The sequence below is a fragment of the Zootermopsis nevadensis genome, unplaced genomic scaffold (genome assembly GCF_977971745.1).
Source record: "Zootermopsis nevadensis isolate Lab colony 2312 unplaced genomic scaffold, Znev_1.0 Znev_ptg000043l, whole genome shotgun sequence".
In the NCBI taxonomy this organism is placed as follows: domain Eukaryota; kingdom Metazoa; phylum Arthropoda; class Insecta; order Blattodea; family Termopsidae; genus Zootermopsis; species Zootermopsis nevadensis.
In genome coordinates this window covers 128,312-153,118 of record NW_028259175.1, presented here as the reverse complement: position 1 = coordinate 153,118, position 24,807 = coordinate 128,312, and the positions used below count along the sequence as shown (strand labels likewise).

Genomic DNA, 24,807 nt, shown 5'->3' with positions numbered 1-24,807 from the left:
CTAAGCATCCACAAACTAAATGACCTCTGGCAAATACTTTTTACCTTGAATCTTGTTTATCTCTAAAGTATTGACATAATTCTTAACAACACCCTTCTGCTCTTCATTACTTGCACTGCTTACATTTTCTGTATGATTAGTTTTATTTTCTCCAGCTGCAACTTCTCCTGATCCCAAAAATTTATCCCACTTCTGTAATCGCTGCTGGACTTCAACATCTGTTTCAGCAATCCTAAAATAAACAATAAGTGGACAATGACGCAGATACTGTAATAATTGAGACATATTATTTCAATGGTCCAACAGGCATCTGAATACTGTCCATAATAAATATTTTGGCTCTTATGTATTACTAGAGTGAAGTTCTGTTATATCACTGCTGAATGCGTTAACTTTTAACTCCACATTCTTGGAACTACACACATTTAAATGTAATCCAAGTCTCATTTAGACTCATTTTATTTATTTCTGTCAAGATCTCCCTATTACAATTTTCACAACTGCTGTGTAATTCTATTTTACTGTTCATGTTTTGTAATGGATCACACTTTCTGAATTTGTGGTTCATGTACTCATATTATCCTATTCTTTATTACATGCCAGTAACCATATTCTATTCCCACGCTCAATTTCTCCTTCCTACAGTCAAGAATGCTGAAGAACCATGTGTCGCCTCTTCAGTCAATTGCCTCTATGTAATATCACACAGTCAAAACCCAATGTTCACTTCACGCTCCTTCTGGCCTTAAAATGTTACTTTAGTATTCACTTGTTACTGTCCACTTGAGGATGCAATTTAGCATACTTGTGTGGATAGCAGTATAGCTCCTACTCATTACTGACCTCAGCACTGACCTGGTCACCATCACCCCCTGGCTGCACTTTATGTCCCCCTTTTCAGAGAAAGAAATACCAGTACCCACTGGATATGAGACTGGGTGAATACAAGAGCTGAACTGAAAACATATGCTAAATGGACCCTGCTGAGGATCGAACCCATTATTCAGTCGATAGTCAGACAGTACTTTCAATAGGCTACCCCAGCTCACTAATTCAGCATGTTCTCAGAATCCTATTATAAAGCAAAATAGAAAATACTAAAAATGCTTGTGTACTGTTACTAGTCTATAAAATTAAATGCAAATGTTGACAAATCCTCTTTAAAGGAGGTTCAAAATCACCATAAATCAGACATAATTAAACAAAAAATTAACTTAATTAACTAAATTAAATTCTGCAATGCAGAAAAAATGTACCCACACATCATGTAAATGTCAGACTGTAGAGCTAGGGAAGAAGAAGAAGTCAGACATTAAAAGGAAAACAAAACTAATGTAAATAATACACATATTACATTCATCTTTGTTCCAAACTGTTGGCAAGCTTCTCTGCAAAATCCACTGCAGTTTTTATATTCTGTGAACCAAGCTTGTTATTCAAATCGTCCTTTTCCTTCTGATATTCATATGATTTCTGAATCACGGTCACCACAATGAGATATAACACGTAATGAATGTAACTCAATTCCTGATCACCAGAACGCCTACATTATTTTTCTGTGTCAAGCAACTTTTTGGCTGAATTACAAAGCCTACAAAATGAAGAGTTAAAATCATTTCACATACTAATCCTTCTATTTCTAACGTTAAAACCCATAATGTATATAACATAAAATTACTGACATCATTGCTTTTTTCCCTTTGATAAATTCATCAAATTTTTTATATCTTAATTGCGTCATGCTTGTGTTCTTCAATACAATAATTTATTCACCGTCTTTACACAAGCTTAAAAATTGTTAAAATCACTTAAAATTATAACATTTCTTCATTTGATACTGTTATACTGTTATAATTTTAAGTGATTTTAACAATTTTTAAGCTTGTGTAAAGACGGTGAATAAATTATTGTAAATTCATCAAAGTTGTGCAAAACTTCCAAATCTGAAATTGTTTTGCCAATGTATAAAGGTTGCAGCTTTGTTTTTGAAATGTTCAATTTTTTATAATTAAGGAACTATTTATTCTTTTGAGTTTCTCTTTTGTAAGTTTGCAAACACAATTGGCACCAAACTTGTTACGGTAACATGTATAAATTACATCAGAATTGTCTAAAAAAACATTAAATTGTTAGTATTATATAACGAAGTCACTCGTGCACACCACTCAACTATCCATTTAACACGGAAATAGCCTTTTCTTCGACTTCTCACATCCGACATCTTGAATAACTCTCTCTTCCACTTAGTTACCAACATCCTTACATGAAATATTACTAATCTGCAATTCCACTTCTGCCAACTATCAGTTATTAGTGTCACGGTTGGTTGCTACATTAGCTCAGCTGATTAAAAGACCTGCTATTTCTTACACACACACACACACACACACAATTTTGAATAATCCACAATATAAACTGAAATTTATGAGAACTGCAGTTTGAATACTACTTAGGCCACAAACGAAATTACATTTTATTACTAATCCAGTTATCAAATTTAAAGCAGAATCAACGAACTATGGAAAGGACATGCAAAAAGAATGGACAAAATGGAAAAATAATTGGAGATGGTATCATTAGTTAAACTATGTAGGAAATAAAGGAATGTTTACTTAACGAGTGATTAATTAGATGAGAATGAGTTGTCACAATTTTATTTGTTATTTCGTCGCATGCTGATGATTTTTTTAAGGAATTATATTTCCATTTAACTTCAGATTCAGTTGTTGGAATCATTTTTAAACCAAGGAATTCATTGGAAATAAATGTTAAAAATGAAATCACATCTTCTTTTCCTAATTCATGTTAACTTATCTTTCTGCTATTGTTAGAAAGAAACTACTGAAGGCATCAGCATCTTTTCTGGACCCTTATAACATTTTATTGTTTATAAAAAGAGGGCATCTGTTCAGTTAAATGTATTTGTTGTTTCCTACTTTACCAAGTTACATGCTGTTTTTATTTTATGATTATATCTTGCTCGAAGTTTACTATAAAACTTTTCCCCCTTTTTGTAACTTTATTAAGGATTTTACAATGGTTATTATTGGATCATTAGTGTTCCTGTTGTAGATATAAAAGCCTCATTTTACATTTGTAAGATATTTCTATTATGTAATCCAGTTCATTATCTTGTGCGTACTTTAATATTTAACCAGAAAACTGGCTACAAATACTGCAGAAAAGTATACGTAGATCAGTGAGATTTCAGGTTCTCATGGTGGTAACATGAAATGGCCATCTCTAGGTTGTTGTACCATTCTACCAGACTACACAGTGCAATAACCCAGAATACAGCCCTCTTTACAACAAAATGAATTAAACTTATTCTTGCTATAACTGTCTTTTTTGAACAGTTTTCCAAGTTTAGTTTTTTAGTAGAATTTGAAACTGAATGGCTGTCATTATTTTTACAGTTCTCTGTTCCAAATGTACTATAGTAGTTGATGAATTTATTAAGGTAAATGTAGATGAGCTTAGTTTTATATTATCCACAAAAATATTGTCACCTTGAATTCTTGACAATTATTCAATCAAGAAATTTACAATGGACTGCCTATTTCTTCATCATCAATTTTAATGTTTATATGTATTCCAAATGGTCTTCCAGGGAGGATTTCAAAACAGAATGTATTCATTTACTGTTTCCACCATGCATACTCAAAGTGAATATAAAGTATGTTGTATCATTATTACTGCTGATTCCAAATGAAAGAATTACATTTCAGCATATTTAATCATTTAATTTTTGCCTCATATAATAAATGAGAAACCATCACACTAAATCTGAGATTACTTGACAAGACAGTGTGTGAATATTCAATTACTTCCACCAAACATTTTGTTAGATGACAGGTACATACAGTTTGGATCTTGATCATTGCAATGATAAAAAACAAAAAAACTGTTTTGACTTCACTCAGTCCCTCCAAGTACTCTTGAATTACAACTTCCTCCCCTCCAGCCCTCACATGATTTGGGAATTAGCCGAAACAAGAGGGGCAGAAACTTTCTGCTGCTTAGGAACACTCATGCATACACACATAGAAAAACTATATATAAACATTTTGTATATGCAGGCCTATAATGTTAAATCACATTACTGTGCGAAGGTATGCTGTTCCATCATTCAAACCATACACAATTTAACAAAACAACAAAAACATTACTGTGGTTGTAATAACTTTAGTTTTATAAAATTAAAATGACATGAAATCAAAACTGTTTGAAAGCTTGTAAAATAAACTCAGCTGTATGGAGAAATACTGCAATTATCTGTTTTTAAGTGAAAGGTGTTGATGGCAAGAATACAATCTACCTTACTGGAAAGGGGCAAATTCTCCCAAACCAAGGACTCAAATCTAGAAGGAATTTCCTTGCCAGAACCTCGCCACTCCAGGGGAACTAGAAAGATGAAAGAACCAAGCTATGGAAAATAAGAAGTGAAATAGACTGGCCCACCTGGAAAACTTTGAACAGACTCCGTACCTATACTGGCAGATGTGCGGCAAACCTAATGAGGTGGGGTTATCCTTGTGTGAGGGACCAGTGTTCCTGTGGTCACCTCCTGGCTTCCTCCATCTTAGATTCTCCCTGCACAAGCGAAGATTTGGCTACATGTACAGACACTGCCATTCTTCATGCCTGATATTGGATTCAAATATAGTTTTGTATATGTTGTAAATTTACTTTCATATTTATTCTACATTAAATTTTATCCCACCTCCTCTTTTTATCTCAATGGTATTAATATTATTCTATTTAATGATTTCTACTTTGAACGGTGTATTCGGATACAAAATAAATAAATAAAACTGGAAATTGAATCTGTGAGTACAGGGAACATCCAATCATTTTTAAGTAATTACTATCACAAACACAGTATAGCATCCACACTGAGGAACAGAGGGTAAAAAGACATTAGAATAGCTAAATCCAATCTTTCCTAACAGTTTCCATAATACATGTAATTTTCTGTATCTCTAAAAGTGTTTGAGAATATTATCTATGTCAGGCACTGCCTAAACTGATCAAATAATTTAATCCCTGAAGTCATATTCTCTATGAAATAGTAATGTATCTTCTCACTCTAACAACAATATGTCAGTGTGTAGGTCTGGTGGTGTAACTTGTTCATAGGTGCACGCACAGCCAACTTTATGCTCTGAGGGGAAAGACCTCCGAGCACCACTTGCATAAAAATTAATCTAATCGACATGACGACGAGGTAAGGCATCATGGCTTCCTTCTGTCCATAGCCTGTCCTAATTCAGAGCTCAAATAGCTCTCTCTACTCATTCGCTGGACCACACCAGACCAATATACGACAGCTTCGGATGATTAAAATTGTATGACTGCACTGTAAGTCTTACCTCCAGGACCTGTGGTGGCCAGGAAGTTTTAACTTTCTTACCATTAGCATGTTTTATGTTCTTATGAACATCATTCTGACTTCCTGTTTCAAAGAAATCTTTGTTTGAATGATTCAGATCAATGTACTATACCTCTTCTGACATTATGGTACTAGAACAAAGAAATGATTTATTTCAAGTGCTCTGATCAACCAACAAAATTATCAAACCTGTGAATCTATGAGAGTCCTTAAAGAGCCTCTAAAGCTTGAAATGTTGAATAAAAAATATGGGAAACCTAATATACCTTAGGAGCTTTGACAGTAAGGATCAGAGAAAGTGTACAAGCCCATACATAGGAACTGGTTTATTGTACAATACAAACTTCTATAACCACTTACAATTTATGGCTACTGATCGTTTCCTTCTGTAGACTGAATGTGCTGATTGACTCCCATTAATGTTTTCCCAAAATTAACACAAAACAGATCTATCATGTATTTTACAACTTTCGAGGAGTAGCAATTCAAACATGAAGAGCAACAACCTAATTGTCAGCCAATCAGGTATAAGACAAACTGAAATGGGGTTCTTTAGCACAAATTTTGGTGTTAGGATTCTGCTGCAAGTGCAGTTCCCACATCACCTCACACAAAGGAAAGAATTGAGTAAACCTTAGCCAAACGTGACAACAGTTTGGTCAGGGTGTGAGAATGCTGAGCATGTAAGCACTGCCTGGGGTGTGGCTTCTACATCCTGTTCTGAAATAAATGTGACTCCTTGGGGCAAAAAACAAATGCCTAACATGTGACTAACAGGAATGTGTCTTCCCCCTAATTCCTAATTTTTCAACCAAATGAAACTATACAATATCTGGATAGCATTTACCATACAAAATCATGATACATCTTAGTACTACAAAGTCAGACAGTCTGATTTTTGTATCACACTCTTTTTCACACAACCAAGATACAACACTGTGTTGTAAGTTGATACATCACAGTCTTTTCTATTTATCTCTTGTTGGCTTACGGGTTTTCACACCACGCCAGAGGCCATGTAACATCTTCTTGGCTTACGGGGATTTACACCACGCCAGAGGCCATGCACACTCATTCAGAAGCATTCTCTTGGGTTTCAGTAGCGAAATAGTAAACCAATGGAATAATTTCAGATTTAGATAAAGTTACAATGTTAATACATCTCCAAAACTCTAATTATGGCCAACATTCTGCTTGCCCTGACAGCTCCTGGTCAACATTCTCACTAATGTGAACACACTTTTCCTTTGTCATAAACAACTTCCTACATTAGCACACTTTTTTAAATGGCATTGATTTAAATGTGTGGCTAAGTGACAAATGAAATTAGTATAAGCAGAGTGATCAAAAAGTCAAGCAACCTGTTCCTGACATATGGTCTAAAAATAAAAATAAAATTACATTGAAATCAGAAAACAAAAACACTTATATTGTGTGTCAGAAATGTCCACTGTGCTCAGCAATTCACGCATTCATTCTTTAAAACATGTCTGAAAAAGCCAGTGAGGTGCAACTTTGCTATAGAATCGGTTCATGAGACAACATTCTCGATTTGTTTGGCACAGGAGAATCAGAAAATGTATCATTCTGGAGAGTTAAGTTCAAGCGAGATGCCATATGGTGTTTGATGACAAACACTCGTTACACTTATGAAAAAGATATCTTTGCACCTACACAACAGACCAGCTTACATGATGTGACCTCAGTGGGTTTTCTTGCGTGAATTTTTGATCACGTGGCATAAGAAGTAAAAAACTGAACTGAACATAAAATTACACATGAATTACTCTTTACATCTCACTCTCAGTTTCTGCTGAAACACAAAGTTCAAACACACCAGGTAATAGTTTCGTCACCAAAGAAACACTCAATCTTAGTGTGACTTAAAGAGTCTCCTTTGTTCCAAACAGTTTTGTTCTGCAAGGCTGAGGCAAGAAATATGAATGACCCACAAAAAGCTGGTTCTGTTCCATCTTGGCTTACAGCAGTTCCTGCTTCTTCATCTCAGGTGAGTGCTTGGCTCGTCGAAGCTGACTTCCGCTGATGCCGTTACCTCTCCATCTAGTCTGCTTAAACACTGATTCCCTTTACACTTATACACTCAATTGTAACACAGTTCGGTAACTGGTACAGTACACATTAAAACGAAGGCCAATCAGCAATGGAAACTTTTATCCAGAACTTGATGGTTTAAGGCTTTCAGTTTCATTTGTAAATCCTCAACACCGACATCTTTAAATTGAAATTCACTAAAATTCATAAAGCTTTCACCAAATTAATTAGTGATAATGAACTGCTTAGTGTATAAAATTCCTCTTTTGAAAGTGACCGATGCCTGATACTGACTGTAGGGTAAATTTGTGATAATTTTGCCCTCACTAGATGGCAAAGTACTCATTGTGATAACAGTTGTGCAGTGAGTTTGTCAAGGCAAATACATTAATTTCTACAGTCAATATTCTGCCAGTGTTCTGGTAGACTATGTGGGATTTGAGGTTTTCAGGGCAGTGAGTCTGAAGATTGCTGCCTTCTGGGTTGTCTGGTAGATGTCCACCAACGTTTCAGAGGTCCATGCTGCCTTCATCATCAGGGCAATGAATGAGCCATGTGAGAGGAAAGCGCTAGATTTATAGGAACAGGACATTAAAAGGAATAGCTAAATCCTAACCAGTGTCAGAATCAGGCAGGGGGTGGCAACCAATAGGAGGGCTTGGGCAAGTTGTAGAGTGCGCGAGAGATGGAGAGAGAGGTCCGAAGGACAACCCTTTTGAGGGCCTCAAGGAGTCCATCTTGTGGTACACACGGGAGTTGGGTGGTCAAGATGCGGAGGGAAGCAGGAGAGTGGAAGGGAGTACTGGCCGGGGACGGATTTCGCCGGAAAAGGGCAGAGTATTGGTGGGTGGGATAAGCAATGCTCTCTGGGATGCTTCCAGAGCCTTAGGAGGGAGTGAATGAGGGGCTTCCATCACCGGCTCAGGCAAAGTTCATCCTCCCTGTTGAAGTTGTTGGGATGCAATTCAATTTTGACGGCCTCCCTGACCAGCCAATCCATGTATCCAGATCTTGAAGACAGGATACAGATGTCCTGGAGTTGGATGCAGTGGCATGGACTGTCTCTTTTTCTGTGTCAGTTGAAGGTGTTTTGTACACACGACAGAAGCCTTAGATTTAAAAGCAGTTTTCTTAGCTTCCACAAGATTATGATCCGTTGTTTTTTGGACTATGGCATATAAAGACCCATACACTGCTCATAGTATGTAGGAAGCAGTATGACTGATGAAAAATGAAGGCTGGCCACCTTACAAAAGAAAGTCATATGATACACCATGTTGCACTCTAAAAGACTACTTACAAAAAGCATCCGGACGATCCTGCAAGTTTGAACCTGGAAAAGACTGAAAAACCATTTCTAATCTTTCGAAAGTATGAAGTGGAAGCATAAGGCTGTCGGACTAACCATCAATCAAGTCAGATGGGCAGCCTACAATGTTATTGAAGCTGAAGGGATAAACTATCCATTTATTTATGAAAGTCAATGGCTGGTTGGTATTGGTGGTTGAAGAGTTGAATAAAACCCCAGTCAACACTGAACATGTGCTGCCTGTGAGTAAAAAACAGTGCGAACTGTCTGCAAACAATCCATCTGCAGAAATATTTTCTCGAACCAGGCCCACACCAGCAACAATCAATCTCACCCCCCCACCCCCCCAAGGTTCATGTGGTGGATTGTATTTGGACAACAATAAGAAGAAGAATGCTGTCAAATGGATTCAGTGATAGTGGTGGATCAATTTCACTTCATGTGTGATGGGTGCGAGGACTCAGGAGACTGAATAATTACGGCACGTCCACAAATGTGGTGGCAAAGTCGATTTTGAAATTGCGCTAAACTAAACGACAATACGGGGTTACAGGCCAATCTCTTTTTGTACACCAGGCCACGTTTCTTCACAAGTTTTGCATTCACTACCAAGACTCCTCAAGAATGCAATTGAAACTTGTACCAAAGAATTTACGTAATGACACAGACGTACACAAACATCACCAGGTTTCTTGATTTTAAATTTTAAAACTTGTTTTAATTTTATTAATTAAAACAACTAAATTCTGCTATCAGTATAAATAAGTTGATGTAAAATTATCACTCTTTATCTGACTCTAAAGCCAAAAGAATATTAATAAATTTGAGGAGATTGTCGATAAGTATTATCATAAAAAGTAACCTGAACTTATATTTAAGGTTCTTCCAGCAGTGAGTCCAATGATGGCTGTCTTCTGAGTTGCAGCACCGTGTAGTCTGGTAGAAGTTTCCTAGTGTTTCAGAGGTCCTTGCTGCCTCCATCACCACGGTGACGAGTTACATGGTGCTAAACTCAGAAGACAGCCATCTTATAACTTGAAATTACCCAATGATTCCTCAGGCCTCCGTAACAGGCCATAGTGCAGCGAATAAGACTTTCAACTGCAACTAACTTTTCAGAATGCCTGTACTTGAAACTGTTGCTATAGCAGTCTGTACTCTCAAGACACTTCCTCAGCAACTCTTTGCAAGTTTCTTTATTCCTCTGAAACAGAAAACATCCAGAAATGTTGGCTGGTGACCGCTGCGCCCCCAGACCTTCACGATCGCAAAGTTCCATGGCTACTCAACTTCTTCTCAGAAACAGCGCTGCTGGGAGGCTGAAACAAGAACAAAACCTGCGGGACACGAGGCTTATGCCTCACCGCTGCATTTGCTTATGTTAGTGTGATCTAAGAAAATTTAATGTCTGTTTGTGGTAACTACAAAATAAGGAACCAGTGCGATTAACAATATCGACAAAGTAGGAATCAGTCCTATGGTTTTGGTGAGTTGCACGCGAACGTGCATCAACAGCCTCTGAAGAATGCACTAAACGCATTAAACCGAACCCTCAACGACGAACCTCGCAATGAACACATGCCTGCAAGGGGAGTGTCAGCGATAGGCAAAGGGACAATTCATTAAACGCAGTTCAAGGAAATACATCAAAGTCAATCAAGACAGGCGAAGATACCTTAACAGCCTCGGCCGGCTTTACCCCACGGAAAAAACCCCGGTACCCATTGTAGACATTACTGCAAGGGGAGAGTCAGAGATAGAAAATACATCAAAGTCAATCAAGACACGCGAACATGCATTAACAGCCTCGGCCGGCTTTACCCCCGGGAAAGGAACCCGGTACCCATTGTAGACATTCCTGCAAGGGGAGAGTCAGAGATAGGAAATACATCAAAGTCAATCAAGACACGCGAACATGCATTAACAGCCTCAGCCGGCTTTACCCCCGGGAAAGGACCCCGGTACCCATTGTAGACATTCCTGCAAGGGGACAGTCAGAGATAGGAAATACATCAAAGTCAATCAAGACACGCGAACATGCATTAACAGCCTCGGCCGGCTTTACCCCTGGGAAAGGAACCCGGTACCCTATGTAGACATTCCTGCAAGGGGAGAGTCAGAGACAGGAAATACATCAAAGTCAATCAAGACACGCGAACATGCATTAACAGCCTCGGCCGGCTTTACCCCCGGGAAAGGACCCCGGTACCCATTGTAGACATTCCTGCAAGGGGAGAGTCAGAGATAGGAAATACATCAAAGTCAATCAAGACACGCGAACATGCATTAACAGCGTCGGCAGGCTTTACCCCTGGGAAAGGAACCCGGTACTCATTGTAGACATTCCTGCAAGGGGAGAGTCAGAGACAGGAAATACATCAAAGTCAATCAAGACACGCGAACATGCATTAACAGCCTCGGCCGGCTTTACCCCCGGGAAAGGACCCCGGTACCCATTGTAGACATTCCTGCAAGGGGAGAGTCAGAGATAGGAAATACATCAGAGTCAATCAAGACACGCGAACATGCATTAACAGCCTCGGCCATCTCCATCTTACGAAGGAGGACTTGCTGACCAAGTCCCATACACCTACACCTGTGTTGTAATAAAACAACAAGAGGCAGAATATTTGAAGCTTCAAGAAACAATTAACACATTCCTGCAAGGGGAGTGTCAGAGATAGGAAATACCTCAAAGTCAATCAAGACACGCGAACATGCATTAACAGCCTCGGCCATCTCCATCTTACGAAGGAGGACTTGCTGACCAAGTCCCATACACCTACACCTGTGTTGTAATAAAACAACAAGAGGCAGAATATTTGAAGCTTCAAGAAACAATTAACACATTCCTCCAAGGGGGGAGTCAGAGACAGGAAATACATCAAAGTGAATCAAGACACGCGAACATGCATTAACAGCCTCGGCCATCTCCATCTTACGAAGGAGGACTTGCTGACCAAGTCCCATACACCTACACCTGTGTTGTAATAAAACAACAAGAGGCAGAATATTTGAAGCTTCAAGAAACAATTAACACATTCCTCCAAGGGGGGAGTCAGAGACAGGAAATACATCAAAGTGAATCAAGACACGCGAACATGCATTAACAGCCTCGGCCGGCTTTACCCCCGGGAAAGGAACCCGGTACCCATTGTAGACATTCCTGCAAGGGGAGAGTCAGAGATAGGAAATACATCAAAGTCAATCAACACACGCGAACATGCATTAACAGCCTCGGCAGGCTTTACCCCCGGGAAAGGAACCCGGTACCCATTGTAGACATTCCTGCAAGGGGAGAGTCAGAGATAGGAAATACATCAAAGTCAATCAAGACACGCGAACATGCATTAACAGCCTCGGCAGGCTTTACCACCGGGAAAGGAACCCGGTACCCATTGTAGACATTCCTGCAAGGGGAGAGTCAGAGATAGGAAATACACCAAAGTCAATCAAGACACGCGAACATGCATTAAGAGCCTCGGCCGGCTTTACCACCGGGAAAGGAACCCGGTACCCATTGTAGACATTCCTGCCAGGGGAGAGTCAGAGATAGGAAATACATCAAAGTCAATCAAGACACGCGAACATGCATTAAGAGCCTCGGCCGGCTTTATCCCCGGGAAAGGAACCCGGTACCCATTGCAGACATTCCTGCAAGGGGAGAGTCAGAGACAGGAAATACATCAAAGTCAATCAAGACACGCGAACATGCATTAAGAGCCTCGGTCGGCTTTATCCCCGGGAAAGGAACCCGGTACCCATTGCAGACATTCCTGCAAGGGGAGAGTCAGAGACAGGAAATACATCAAAGTCAATCAAGACACGCGAACATGCATTAAGAGCCTCTGAAAAACGCACTGCACGCGCATAGAGGAATATTACAGCCACAATTAATTTCACCAGTACAATTATCTGAACCTGATTAACCAATAAACAACTTGTCAATAATAACTTTCAGTTTTGGCTTCTTGTTCTGAAGATCCATACCTCACGCACCTGCAGTTGTAGTCCGATTTTCGCGATTGTTCTGTCTTCGTACCATCCGAGTCGACCTTCTCTCGTTTTTTCTGCGACAGTCTTCGTTTGCGAGGCGGTCAGCTTGTCTTTGACCGGGGTTCGATCCCCGACTGGGGCAGAGGATTTTTCCTGTAGGCTCTGCGTCCAGACCTGCTCTGGGGCCCACCCAGCCTCTTATTCAATGGGTACCGGGTTCCTTTCTCGGGGGCAAAGCCGGCCGGGGGTGATGCTGACCACTCACCCCCATCTAGTGCCGAGGTCAAGGAAGGGAGGAGCTAGACCTCCTCTCACCCCAAGCGCCTACCTTTCGCATAGCGGGACAAACTTAACTTTACTTTACTTGTGCTGAAAGAAATATTCTCTATAAATCATTGAGTAGTAATGATGAACACAACTTTGGACATCTTGGAGATACAATTACCTGAACCTTATTAACGAATAAACAACTTGTGAAAAAGCAATCTAGCTGATACATCTTTTGCTTCTTGAGATGACCGTCCATACCCCACAGCTGTGAACATACAGCATCACCTAACGGTATTCCTAACCACACATTCACACACATAGCACTCATCGTATACCCAGTGGGTGCTAAGCCTCATCTAACCTGTTTCCTGATGGTTCAAGTGCTCGTCCTCATCCTGTTTTCTCACAACAAAGTATTGCTTGAACTTGCGTTCGAGGGCGAGTTTTCCTTCAATAGTTGGTGGCGGCCAACCTTGAGAGTAATCAAGCGATGTTCGCAAATCATGTGCACCCTTTCCCCAATAGGACAAACGGGTCGACTGCTAAGGTCACATTCACTCGACCTGAGGAGGAATTTGTACTGACAGACAAAAGGAGACAATATTATACCCGTCATTGCAACCTCGAGTGAGTAAGCAAGATCTTCCATTCAGTTGCAGACTGTGAAGTAAGACTTTCCTTCAATTCAACGATTCTGGAATACCAGAACTGAATTGCAAGACATTGAGGACGTTTGGGTGTATGTAGCACCTCCATACGCCGAACGCATCACAGTTACTTGTCCAGAGCCCGATCCTGCAGACGTAACCACTAACGGGTTAGGCAAAGTTACATTCCTGAAACCTTGTTCAGGGTACGGACATCAAGTTTTAATTCAGGCACATTCCATCCGAGAAGTAAATCGCACTAATAAAGACGTAATACTTGGAATATGTCTCTTGTGTGAGGAAACTGGATAACATTAAGCTAGATACACCGATCAAAACTATTATAACACATTCCGTGCCCCAGGCTTGTCGGTTCTACATCTAAGTGTGCCGCCACTGGCCTGCCTGGTGTTGCTCTTTCGTGAAAATTGGAACGTCTGCTGCTACCATGGCAACAGGCACAATTGGCACGTGCTGATGCAGTCCACCACGACTTCTTCCCCGGTACAATCGAGTCTTAAGCCATACACGGCTCAACAGTGCGATGACTAAGCTACGTCTTCAGCGCCGTCAGAACCTCAAATGTCACCAATAAATCTGATTTCTTTATTCACTGTCTACATGGAATTGTACACAAGAGTGACCCCAAAACGCACATTTCAACGGAGCCTCGCTACCCGGTCCGCGACTTAAATACAGCGTCACAGGCTTTTTATATTCCAATACGTTTTAATTAGGAATTTATTTGGCGAGTTCGAGGGAGTGTGTTGTTTCCACGCAAATATGAAGAATATTATGCTCCAGGAATAAATGCTTTTATAGAAAGTGGGAACCTAGAATGACTATTCATCGACACGTAACGTATGAGAAGCTGAAATATTAGTAACAATTGACACCACTTTCCGATTCAGGGGCAAAGACCATTGGTCGTTGCGCAACCGAGAAACACACCGGACGTTGTAACATTTCTCAACAAAGTGCTTCAGCGCCATCGAACCCAGGACCTAGTTTCGACAACCGAAGCCACCGCTCCAATCAAGAGACAGGACACGCTCAGCAACCAAAGGCGTACAGAGGCACCACAGCCTCGGTCGACTGGTCACTCCCAACGATAAAATGAAATCAAGAGAGAGACAATGAATGCAATTCTTATGGTCCTTCAATTGAACTCACATCTGCATTCATGGATGATACAACGCGCAGACAAGTTTCGTGGGCTCACTTCTTCATAAGTCTATACGCCCACTTTGAAGAAACAATAATACATAAATAAACTCATCGCCATGCAAACTTTTGCCTGTGACGCGGACTAGATCATGCTCGCTCGTGATAATCTTGAATTTCGTAATTTTGCTTTTGTGTCGGCTTCGGGTTGTAATGGCGACTGAGAACATTACTCATGCGCCACAAGTGGTCCAGGTGATTTTTGCCAGAGAAATTACTTCATATCGAAGAATGTGCCTGAAACTCTGGTAGAGGTGGGAGAGTCGTATTTATGCAGAAGGTTAGTTCATTTCTTCTAAAAGCCAAGAAATTCTGTGGAAGCATAAATAAAGCAAACATTCACGTAAATAACTCCAAAGGCATTTCCGTTACAAGCGAGAATGAGGCATGCAGGCATTCGACTGCGTATGTGCCCTTAAAAAACATACACGGAGAGAAATTTTAGCAAATCAAAATGACTCCGGTCTGAATGTCGGCAGAAACTCGTCTAGAAAACCGGATTTTCCTTCGGGCTATTTCCCGTTGTAAGCTGAAAGAGCATTTCCTATCAACTCGATAATTAAAGAACTTATTATGGTCAGATCTAATTATTATTCCAAGGTAAATATCCCACGCAGGGAGCTACAGTGTCCCTAAGTGACGCATAAATCATGAAACGCAAGTGCAGATCTTGATCACAGCGATTAAAATATTTGCACTTTCACATTACAGCACAAATGGCTCAAGTGGTTAAGAGGGGACCCACCCCGCCTTCTACTGCGTTTTGGCAGTAGTAGACTTAGCCGCCTTTCTCCACGTAAGTGACACGTAGTCTTAGGGTTCTGGGTTCATTGCCGGATTTACCCCCGGGAAAGGACCCCGGTACCAATTGTAGACATTCCTGCAAGGGGAGTGTCAGAGATAGGAAATACATCAAAGTCAATCAAGACACGCGAACATGCATTAAGAGCCTCGGCCGGCTTTACCTCTGAGAAAGGACCCCGGTAGCCATTGTAGACATTCCTGCAAGGGGAGAGTCAGAGATAGGAAATACATCAAAGTCAATCAAGACACGCGAACATGCATTAAGAGCCTCGGCAGGCTTTACCCCCGGGAAAGGAACCCGGCACACATAGGTTTATGTGTGACTGTTTCTCACGTGTGAATACGAAACTTTACAGGTAGTAATGTTGATTAAAGGGATGTAACGTAACTCTTCATTGTGGGAAAGGATACATGTAAAACCGAAATGTGCTAATTGTTTCCTGTTATCTGTAGTTAGCAAAATTAGTACTTCAAAAATTATGTACCTGAATAAATTGTATAAACATGTGTCTTTTTTTGAAAATAATAAAAAAAAGACTGGTTTGTGGGGAATCTACAAAATTTGTTTTTCCTTTCTTTAAAACTTGACTTTAAACACTTTTACCACTTAACCCACCACCCGTTTATTCGTATCTTAAAATTTTTTATAATTCTGGAATAACGGATAGATCCCTGCTTTATCGACGTAGCTGTACAAAGTTCAGTAATTGTCCAGTATGACAGTTGTAGTTCATGATATTTCCAGTAGATAGTGGTTTATATGTTGCCAGTAGATGTCGCACGCGAACGTCTTGGTTATGATTACAGGTAAATGAAAGACTTGTGTGTAAGAGTACACTCGTATGATAGATTCTAGGCAATGATAAGTGATATAATCTGAAGGAACGAATATTGATTTTGATATGACGATATCTGAATTAACATTTATAATCTCCTCTGAGATTACTAGATCGTATTTGACAGCTTTTATGCGTGTTTTCGAAGTTCACGAGCTATAGCAGAACATTTTGTGGGTATTTTTATACGACGGCGTGTTGTTTGCTGTCAGCCGTGGTTAAGCTTAATTAATGTGCTTCGTGTGAATCAGTCTGTGTTGTGGATTACGGATTGCAAGCAGAAAGGTGGCCAGTTGTCAACTGATGTTTCGGTGTGATGCACACATGTGTGAAGTAAGTGGTTTACATTTTAAGTCTGTATACGTCATTGACATGTGTTTGCAGTAAGCAGGACGGCTTGGTGGCACTAGGACTGAAACTCATTGAATGCTTTCGTGGGACTAATGAATTATAAATCGAATGGACTAGTGTTGACCCTGTAAGGTATAACTGGATGAAAATGTTACCGTGTAATAGCAATTACAGGAAACAAGCTCTGACCAGTAAATTGACGGTAAGTCGTATTTGTGAATGAAGATGGCTTCATCACTTCTGTATTTTAAAGGTGCAAATTCGTACTTTTCAAAATGTTACCAAAGAGCTCCCTTCTTTCCATGAAATGAATGAGTGGGATGTGGAGTGTCAGAGATAGGAAATACATCAAAGTCAATCAAGACACGCGAACATGCATTAAGAGCCTCGGCCGGCTTTACCTCTGAGAAAGGACCCCGGTAGCCATTGTAGACATTCCTGCAAGGGGAGAGTCAGAGATAGGAAATACATCAAAGTCAATCAAGACACGCTAACATGCATTAAGAGCCTCGGCAGGCTTTACCCCCGGGAAAGGAACCCGGCACACATTGCAGACATTCCTGCAAGGGGAGAGTCAGAGATAGGAAATACATCAAAGTCAATCAAGACACGCAAACATGCATTAACAGCCTCGGCAGGCTTTACCCCCGGGAAAGGAACCCGGTACCCATTGTAGACATTCCTGCAAGGGGAGAGTCAGAGATAGGAAATACATCAAAGTCAATCAAGACACGCGAACATGCATTAAGAGCCTCGGCCGGCTTTACCCCCGGGAAAGGAACCCGGTATCCATTGTAGACATTCCTGCAAGGGGAGAGTCAGAGATAGGAAATATATCAAAGTCAATCAAGACACGCGAACATGCATTCAGAGCCTCGGCCGGCTTTACCCCCTGGTAAGGAACCCGGTACCCATTGTAGACATTCGTGCAAGGGGAGAGTCAGAGATAGGAAATACATCAAAGTCAATCAAGACACGCGAACATGCATTAACAGCCTCGGCAGGCTTTACCCCCGGGAAAGGAACCCGGTACCCATTGTAGACATTCCTGCAAGGGGAGAGTCAGAGATAGGAAATACATCAAAGTCAATCAAGACACGGGGACATGCATTAACAGCCTCTGCTTCTTGAGATGACTGTCCATTCCCTATTGCTGCTAACAAGCAGCTATTCAAAAATTAAAGTAGGTGCTAGACGCTTCGCTTTCATACTTTTAGAGGTTCCCTGCGCTGAAAGAAATATTCTCTGTACATCAGAGAGACGTAATGATGTTCACTTTCTCTTCGGAAGCGACTAACAGTTTGTCCACAATAATTTTGGCCGCTGCTTCTTTAGCTTTCTCCGATGACCCTCCATACCCCACACCTGCAAACAAGCAGCTTGTATAAAGGAAAATCATGCAGTTTTCATCTAGGATTTAAGATGAGCAATGGCATTTGTAATAGGCTGTAATATTCCTCTATGCGCGTGCAGTGCATTCTTCAGACTGGACAGTCATCTCAAGAAGCAAAGCGTCTAGCAGCCACTTTAATTTTTGACTAGCTGCTTGTTTGCAGCAATGGGGAATGGATCAACGACTGAGGAAGACAAGCGTGGCCAGTGGACATTAAGCTAAATAAATTCACATAATCCTCAAACATTCAGTGTGGTATTCAAAAAGTGCGACCTTATTATGCTGAGCGCATTATTACAAGCAATCGTCTAATGAATTGTATGATTTTAATAGACAGACGAAAGAATTAATGTTTTTGCCACTGATGATAACCTCATGAGGTCGAAACACATTTGGCACAAAATGCTTTTCAGAACGTAAACTGTTCTGTTTGTATGCATCATTTTATATAATTTAGATAAATATAAGTTTCTAAATTTATGCTCCTGAACAGCCCTTTCAGGTTGCATCTCAGCCGCAGCATCCGATAAATGACGTCTGAATATCTGCTTTGTTGGCGCAGTCACATTTCAACAACCGCAAACCTAATCACGTCCAGTCGATGTGATTAAAAGATGAATTTAATAACTTTCATGATAAGACTTAAAAGGCAGTAGACCTAAAATTGCTCAGCACAGAAAGAGACTGTTTTCAAACTCACCAATTCAATAAATCATTTCCAGCATTTGTGTCACAAATATTCAAATCAAAATTTCGGAGAAATAACTGCACTGAAATGTCTTCAGCATAACACAGACTATATTTTTGAATTTATATCTCAATGTTCTTTGTTTTATATTTTCATTATGCACCTGTTCCACAGACCAACTCAATTCAATTCAATTCCATTCACTCACTCACTCAAGTGAGGCGTGGCATGACATAAGAAGCCGGGAGACTTTTATTCCAGTTATGGCACCTGTGGTATCTGGTGCTGAAGACCAGAACTAAATCCTGAGACATGAATTCATTTGATTCTGCTACATAAATGGCACTAAACCAGAGTCATCACAGCAAAGACAGTAAAATAGTGGAAGCATGTGTGCGCATGAAACAAAATGGCTCTTTCCATTATCTTACACTACTTTTCTTATGCAATAGTTGGCCACCCTGATTCCAGAGTTAATATACACCCTATACATTTTTAAAACCAACAGTAACACCCACGCATCAAGGTCACAGGCACAGGTGATGCAACTACGGCAAACAGACCGGTGGACAAAACAGCCAAGTGCTCAATATAATGCACCAACATCCAGTGAGGTGTTACACAAATATGATTTTGTAAAGAACACGCCTTTTATGCTCAGTTAAAAACCATAATCTTTTTGACACTGATGACCTCTAGAGGTCAAAACCCATTTCGCATTAGCGTCCTTCAAAGTGGAGACAGTTTTGTTTGTATGCAAGGTTTTAAGATTACCTTTCAACCACACGACATGGCTGGCAACCTAAGAAGAATCTTACTTGCAAGGAAAGCTCCAGGTCATACTGGCACTTACTTGTTACACTCCAGCTGCTACGACTACTTCTGCGCTCACCTTGAAGGCCCCAGGCTGCAACTGTTCCAGTCCTGAAAACAAAAATGTACAAAGTCCTTTGAAGACTAGTTGACTGGATTCCTGACATCACCATCACATTTTCTTCCTATTCCAGACACCAAATTCACCCTGAGCAACTTCTGTGGTAACCACTTTCATCTCTTAATTATTGTTATACACATTTTGGTTAATGTGTTTTTTCAGAAATACAATTATGTGAAAACTGAGCTCCAGAAAATGTTACTAGGAAGTGGAAAATGGCTGAGTGTTAATTGAAAGCACATTATCTTGGACCAACTAAACTCCCACATACAGTATGCACACGCACATAAAGAGGGGGCGAGTGACATGGGGTTTCTTAAGAACACAGGTCAAGTTTATGGTTGAATTTGGGTTGTGATATCATGTGGGCCCGCAAAGTGATGCTGCACTGCTCTTCAGACAAGCACAAACACAGGTGACACACAATTTGCCACTCAGCAGACTCTGAAGAATTAAGTAAGCCTCTAGTACAGTGTTCCTAGAATGACAAAAAACATTCACATCCAAAATATCCAGTTTCCTGAATGCATACATACACAAACAATAACAGTAGAGATTCTTGGGCAATGACATTCCAGGCTTTTTACAAAAATAAAGTATGTTACAAACATATTTCCAACTCAGTCCTCAGTTATGAAGATGGCGATATGCGTTCAACCCACGAACAAAGGACAAGTAGCGGCTTTGTCATTACGCGTGAATCGAGTGAAGTTATTTACTTCTCAGAATGGCACGTGTAAAATACCCACAATATTAATGGATAAACGTACTCAATTTCCCTTGCCCAAGTCACATACATTCGAATATGCAGTCAATTTCTAGCGTTCTTCTTCCAATCACCGCCCGCACAACATTCGCAAACAACTCAACACAACACAACCTCAAATTGCAAAAAACGAATATGAACGTACGTTGCAGCGTCTTAAAGGATAACCGAATGACAACAGGAAAACCATAACGATCCACACTGCAATGAATATTCTGATTTAATACCTGGGTCCAAGAGTTACGAAGGGAACTGACCCTCAAAACACAACGAAACTAAAACAAGGCGGGGTCCTGCGCAAGCGCAAGACATCGTCACTTGCCACCAGTCACAAGTTTCGTGCAAGCAAGCCGCTCTCTCTCTCTCTCTCTAACCGAATTGCTCATGACTGAGCATCCTGACCCCACATGCGTTGCTTCAATAGGCCGTGTTCAATACACTCTCAATAAAGTATCACCACGGTACATAACACAGGAAAGCCGATTTCACTGCACTACACATCACTAGAAAATTATCAGGTCAAGACTTCCGATACACCTGGTGGTTTACTTTCATAATTTTACAGGTTCCCTGTGCTGAAAGAAATATTCTCTGTACATCAGAGAGAAGTAATGATGAACACTTACCCTTTAGACGGGCCGCTGGCACACGCAGCTGGATCTTCCTGCAAGCCAGACAGCTGATCCTGAACAACATGCTTTACTCTCTTTCTTGATGGACCAGGTTCCATTGCTGTGAACATACAGCATGTATAAAGAAAATACAAGCAGTTTTCATCTAGGATTTGACATGGGCAATGGAATTTGTAATAGTGAATTGATAAGGACACGGTAGTGTTTGAGAATAATATTACGTTAGATCCCAAAACTGCACAGAAGTCTTCTTTTTTCTGACATTCTCAATACAACAAAGTTAAAAAAATAAATCAGTAATCTAAATGTAGGAATGAAACTGTATGAACCATATGTTCCCCTCAACAGAAATCTTCAGTAAAAGGCAAAAGATTTATGCGAATATCAAGGGAAACCTGAGTTTTTAAATAAGCTAAATAATGTAGAATAAAAAATTAGATAAAACCCCAAGCATTTGGGAAATGTGTGATTATTGACGTTGAAAGAAATAAGAGTATAATGAAATAACAGTATGTAACGACGCCATGCTGCAGAATTCCGCCCCAAAACATGTAATGACACACACCCTACCACTTACAATCTGGTACCTTGAAACAGTGGGGTGCTTCCTCAAGTATAAACTTTAACCTTTTGCAGCTGAAACTCGTGCAAATAATATTTAAAAATCAACTTTCTTTTTCTAACAAAAAACAGCCTAATCAACTGGTGAATGCTCTTTAGCAAAATTATCAATGCTGATCAGCCTGCAAACTAGTATACCAATTCATCAATGAAGATGAACATGACAAAAATTTAAACCAATGGCAATGGTATATCACCTACGATAGATGTGACAGACATTAAGAGTGTCCCAAGTTACATCTGTCATTTCCATACGGTTATCTCTGCACGAATATCATAAAATGTAAATGTTGTGCATTGAGGGAATTTCTATAAAAGCCCATATTATATTGGACCAAATTGTATCCTTGTATTTAAATACGTGCTCAAAAGCTGTCATTACAATAAAAAAGTCATTCAAATTCTGAATGAAAGTTCTGTAACAAGTGAATAATATGGGCATGTGAATTCTTGCAAAGCAGAAGCAATCTCCTGACCAGCACATCAACATCCAGTCACAATCCCTGCAAGATTTCAACACTGGTATAGTGAAGATAGTTTCAACAAATGTTCTCAAACAAAATGAACAACAGCAAGACCAGCAACGAACATTCACATAAAAGACACACTGCACCTTAAATTCATGGGCAAGGTCTGTGTTGGAAAAGCTGGCAAACAAATCAAAAGAAAACACAAGATACACACACAGATTTCAAACTCGACGTAACATTTGGGTTGTGGGGCTTCCATAAAAATAAATCTGTAACAGGCACAGTATCTTCACTCTCAGTCTGAAGCCATTTTTCAGTTCACTGTCAATCTTTTCAAAACTTCTCATAGCACGCACCATGACATGAACTTTTGATTTCCTCATTTCTTACTAACTCTGGAGAAAGTTTCCCCATAATCAAACCAGTGTTACTGGACTCCCAGAAAACTATGCCCAAAATACGCCATCAGTAGGTCAGCCTGGTATATGGTGTTCTTTCAAGGATGGAATCACTCAATCCCTATCACATACTTTTATTATAAATTCTGTTGCCCATTTTCTGTTCTCAAATTTCCTAAGTACACGAAGCCTTTGTTTTACTGTCAGTAGAATTTTATTATGATTTTCATCCACCTTCTTTAGAACCCCCACCCCCACCCCACAAGTAAGTTGAAGGCCTATTTCACCTGTGCTTATTTAAAAAATTAGTAATGCATGAATATTCCAAACACTCATAATCAGGAGCTTACTGAACAAGTAAGAACCCATAAATTTCTCTTTCATGACATTATGCAATCATAATGTACAAAGTCAACAGATTTCTAGTACTTTCCTTTTGCAACCATGACAGGCCCAATATAGACAAGTTGGTGGGGAGTGGAAATATTCTACTTGAGTGTGCGCTTTGGAATGCAGACAAATCACATATTGGATTAACTGACAATTCATCCTTAAATAGGAATGATCATACCAGACACGGATTACAACTTAATTCAGAAGGCAAGTAGAAGCTTGTGCAACTCACTGCTAATTAGATTAGGTGCAAACTGGATACCTGTAATCACTGATGTAAGATCTAACCCTTCTTTTAGGCTTAAGCCCAAATCTGTCACCAAATACCTGAAAGATGTCTACATCAATGCTAATAAACCAGTTCTAAATTCAGAATACAATCAAGATAACAATTCTGTGGTGCACCATCATAACATAAGAGGACTTTCAAACAAAACTGATCAACTATCAGTGTCCATTAATAATAAACACACACCCTAATCTGTGTTTAACCCAACACCAGAGGTAAAACTTGAAAATGTTACTTTTGGAAGTACTTACTCTAGATGAAATATGGTAAAAGAAGGTGCAAGTATTATTGCCAAAAAGAACCTAAAATTTAATTAGATAAATGTATTGTGTCACTAAAATAACAAGAAATAGACGCTGCATTGTGCAATTGGAATCTAAACATTCCAACATATATGTCCTAGCTATATATAGAGCCCCCACTGGCAATGCTGACTTTCCTAAACAAGTTACAAAGCATTATAAATTATCTTTTTAAACCTACAGCACAACATCGTCAACTGTGGTCCCATTATCATCAATACAAATTATCTTATTGAAAGTCACCATAAAAATGTGTAAAATGATCGACTAGCATCTTCCAATGTCATAGCAATAGTTAATTTCCCCATAAGAATCCAAAATTACTCCATCTGATCACGATGTATGACTTCTAGTTATATTAATAATAAAAAAGTCGATCTCCAGTTATCATAAGTACAGAATATCAATCAGACTCAGAAATGAAGACACTATTAAAGAATGTATAACACATCGAATGAAAATTGGCACTCAGTATTAAACAGCCTTGATGTAGATTCAAAATTCAACACATTCCTAAATAATCTCTTAAAAATGTATAAGCAAGTTTCACCACCAAAACAGTGATAAAATATCTGAAAAGAATGACTGGATCACAAAGATAAAAAAAGATTACCTAATTTGTCAATAGTGGAACAACCAAGTAATGAAAATTCACTGCACGAAATATTACAAGATACTTACTTTCTCGAGGTCTAAATCAGATTAAATGTGACAACCAGACTAAACAGCCTCGAGCAAAAAAACAAAATAAAAGCAGTCTGGAAAACATGAAAGAAATAAATCAGGGAAACATTCTACAGAAATATTGACCTCATTAATAAAGATAAATGATAATGTAATAAAAAATATTAAGCTCTTAGCAAATTATTTCAATATTTCTTAACAAATACAGAAAAGATTAATAATCACGCTACAAAACAGAAGCAGAAGTCACAACAAAATATCTTAGTCAAACAATCCCAAACACACGAAGTAGAATGATGGCGCCATCGTCGTCGCGACCAGAGATGACATTATCAGAAACGCAGAGAGAAAACCTA

At 39.6% G+C, this 24,807-nt stretch overlaps 1 protein-coding gene and 1 pseudogene across 4 annotated transcripts; both read right to left on the bottom strand.

Annotated features, from left to right (window-relative positions):
* Positions 1-5,703: 5,703 nt before the first annotated feature.
* Positions 5,704-24,096, bottom strand: LOC147871710 (uncharacterized). 4 transcript variants are annotated; one of them, XM_087360357.1, is made up of 4 exons: positions 23,717-24,096; positions 21,289-21,394; positions 19,816-19,886; positions 5,704-18,246 (listed from the first exon to the last, which is right to left on the bottom strand). In XM_087360357.1, exons 2-4 carry the CDS (start codon positions 21,390-21,392, stop codon positions 18,134-18,136), a joined length of 288 nt encoding a protein of 95 aa, XP_087216483.1. In that variant the 5' UTR covers positions 21,393-21,394; positions 23,717-24,096; the 3' UTR covers positions 5,704-18,133. The 4 variants fall into 4 exon arrangements, 2 of the variants coding, with proteins under 2 accessions (XP_087216483.1, XP_087216482.1); XM_087360356.1 differs by lacking the exon at positions 23,717-24,096 and adding an exon at positions 22,113-23,710; XR_015538387.1 differs by lacking the exons at positions 5,704-18,246; positions 23,717-24,096 and having other exon boundaries at positions 19,037-19,886; positions 20,433-21,391.
* On the bottom strand, positions 21,585-21,697 carry LOC147871711 (U5 spliceosomal RNA; annotated as a pseudogene).
* Positions 24,097-24,807: the final 711 nt, after the last annotated feature.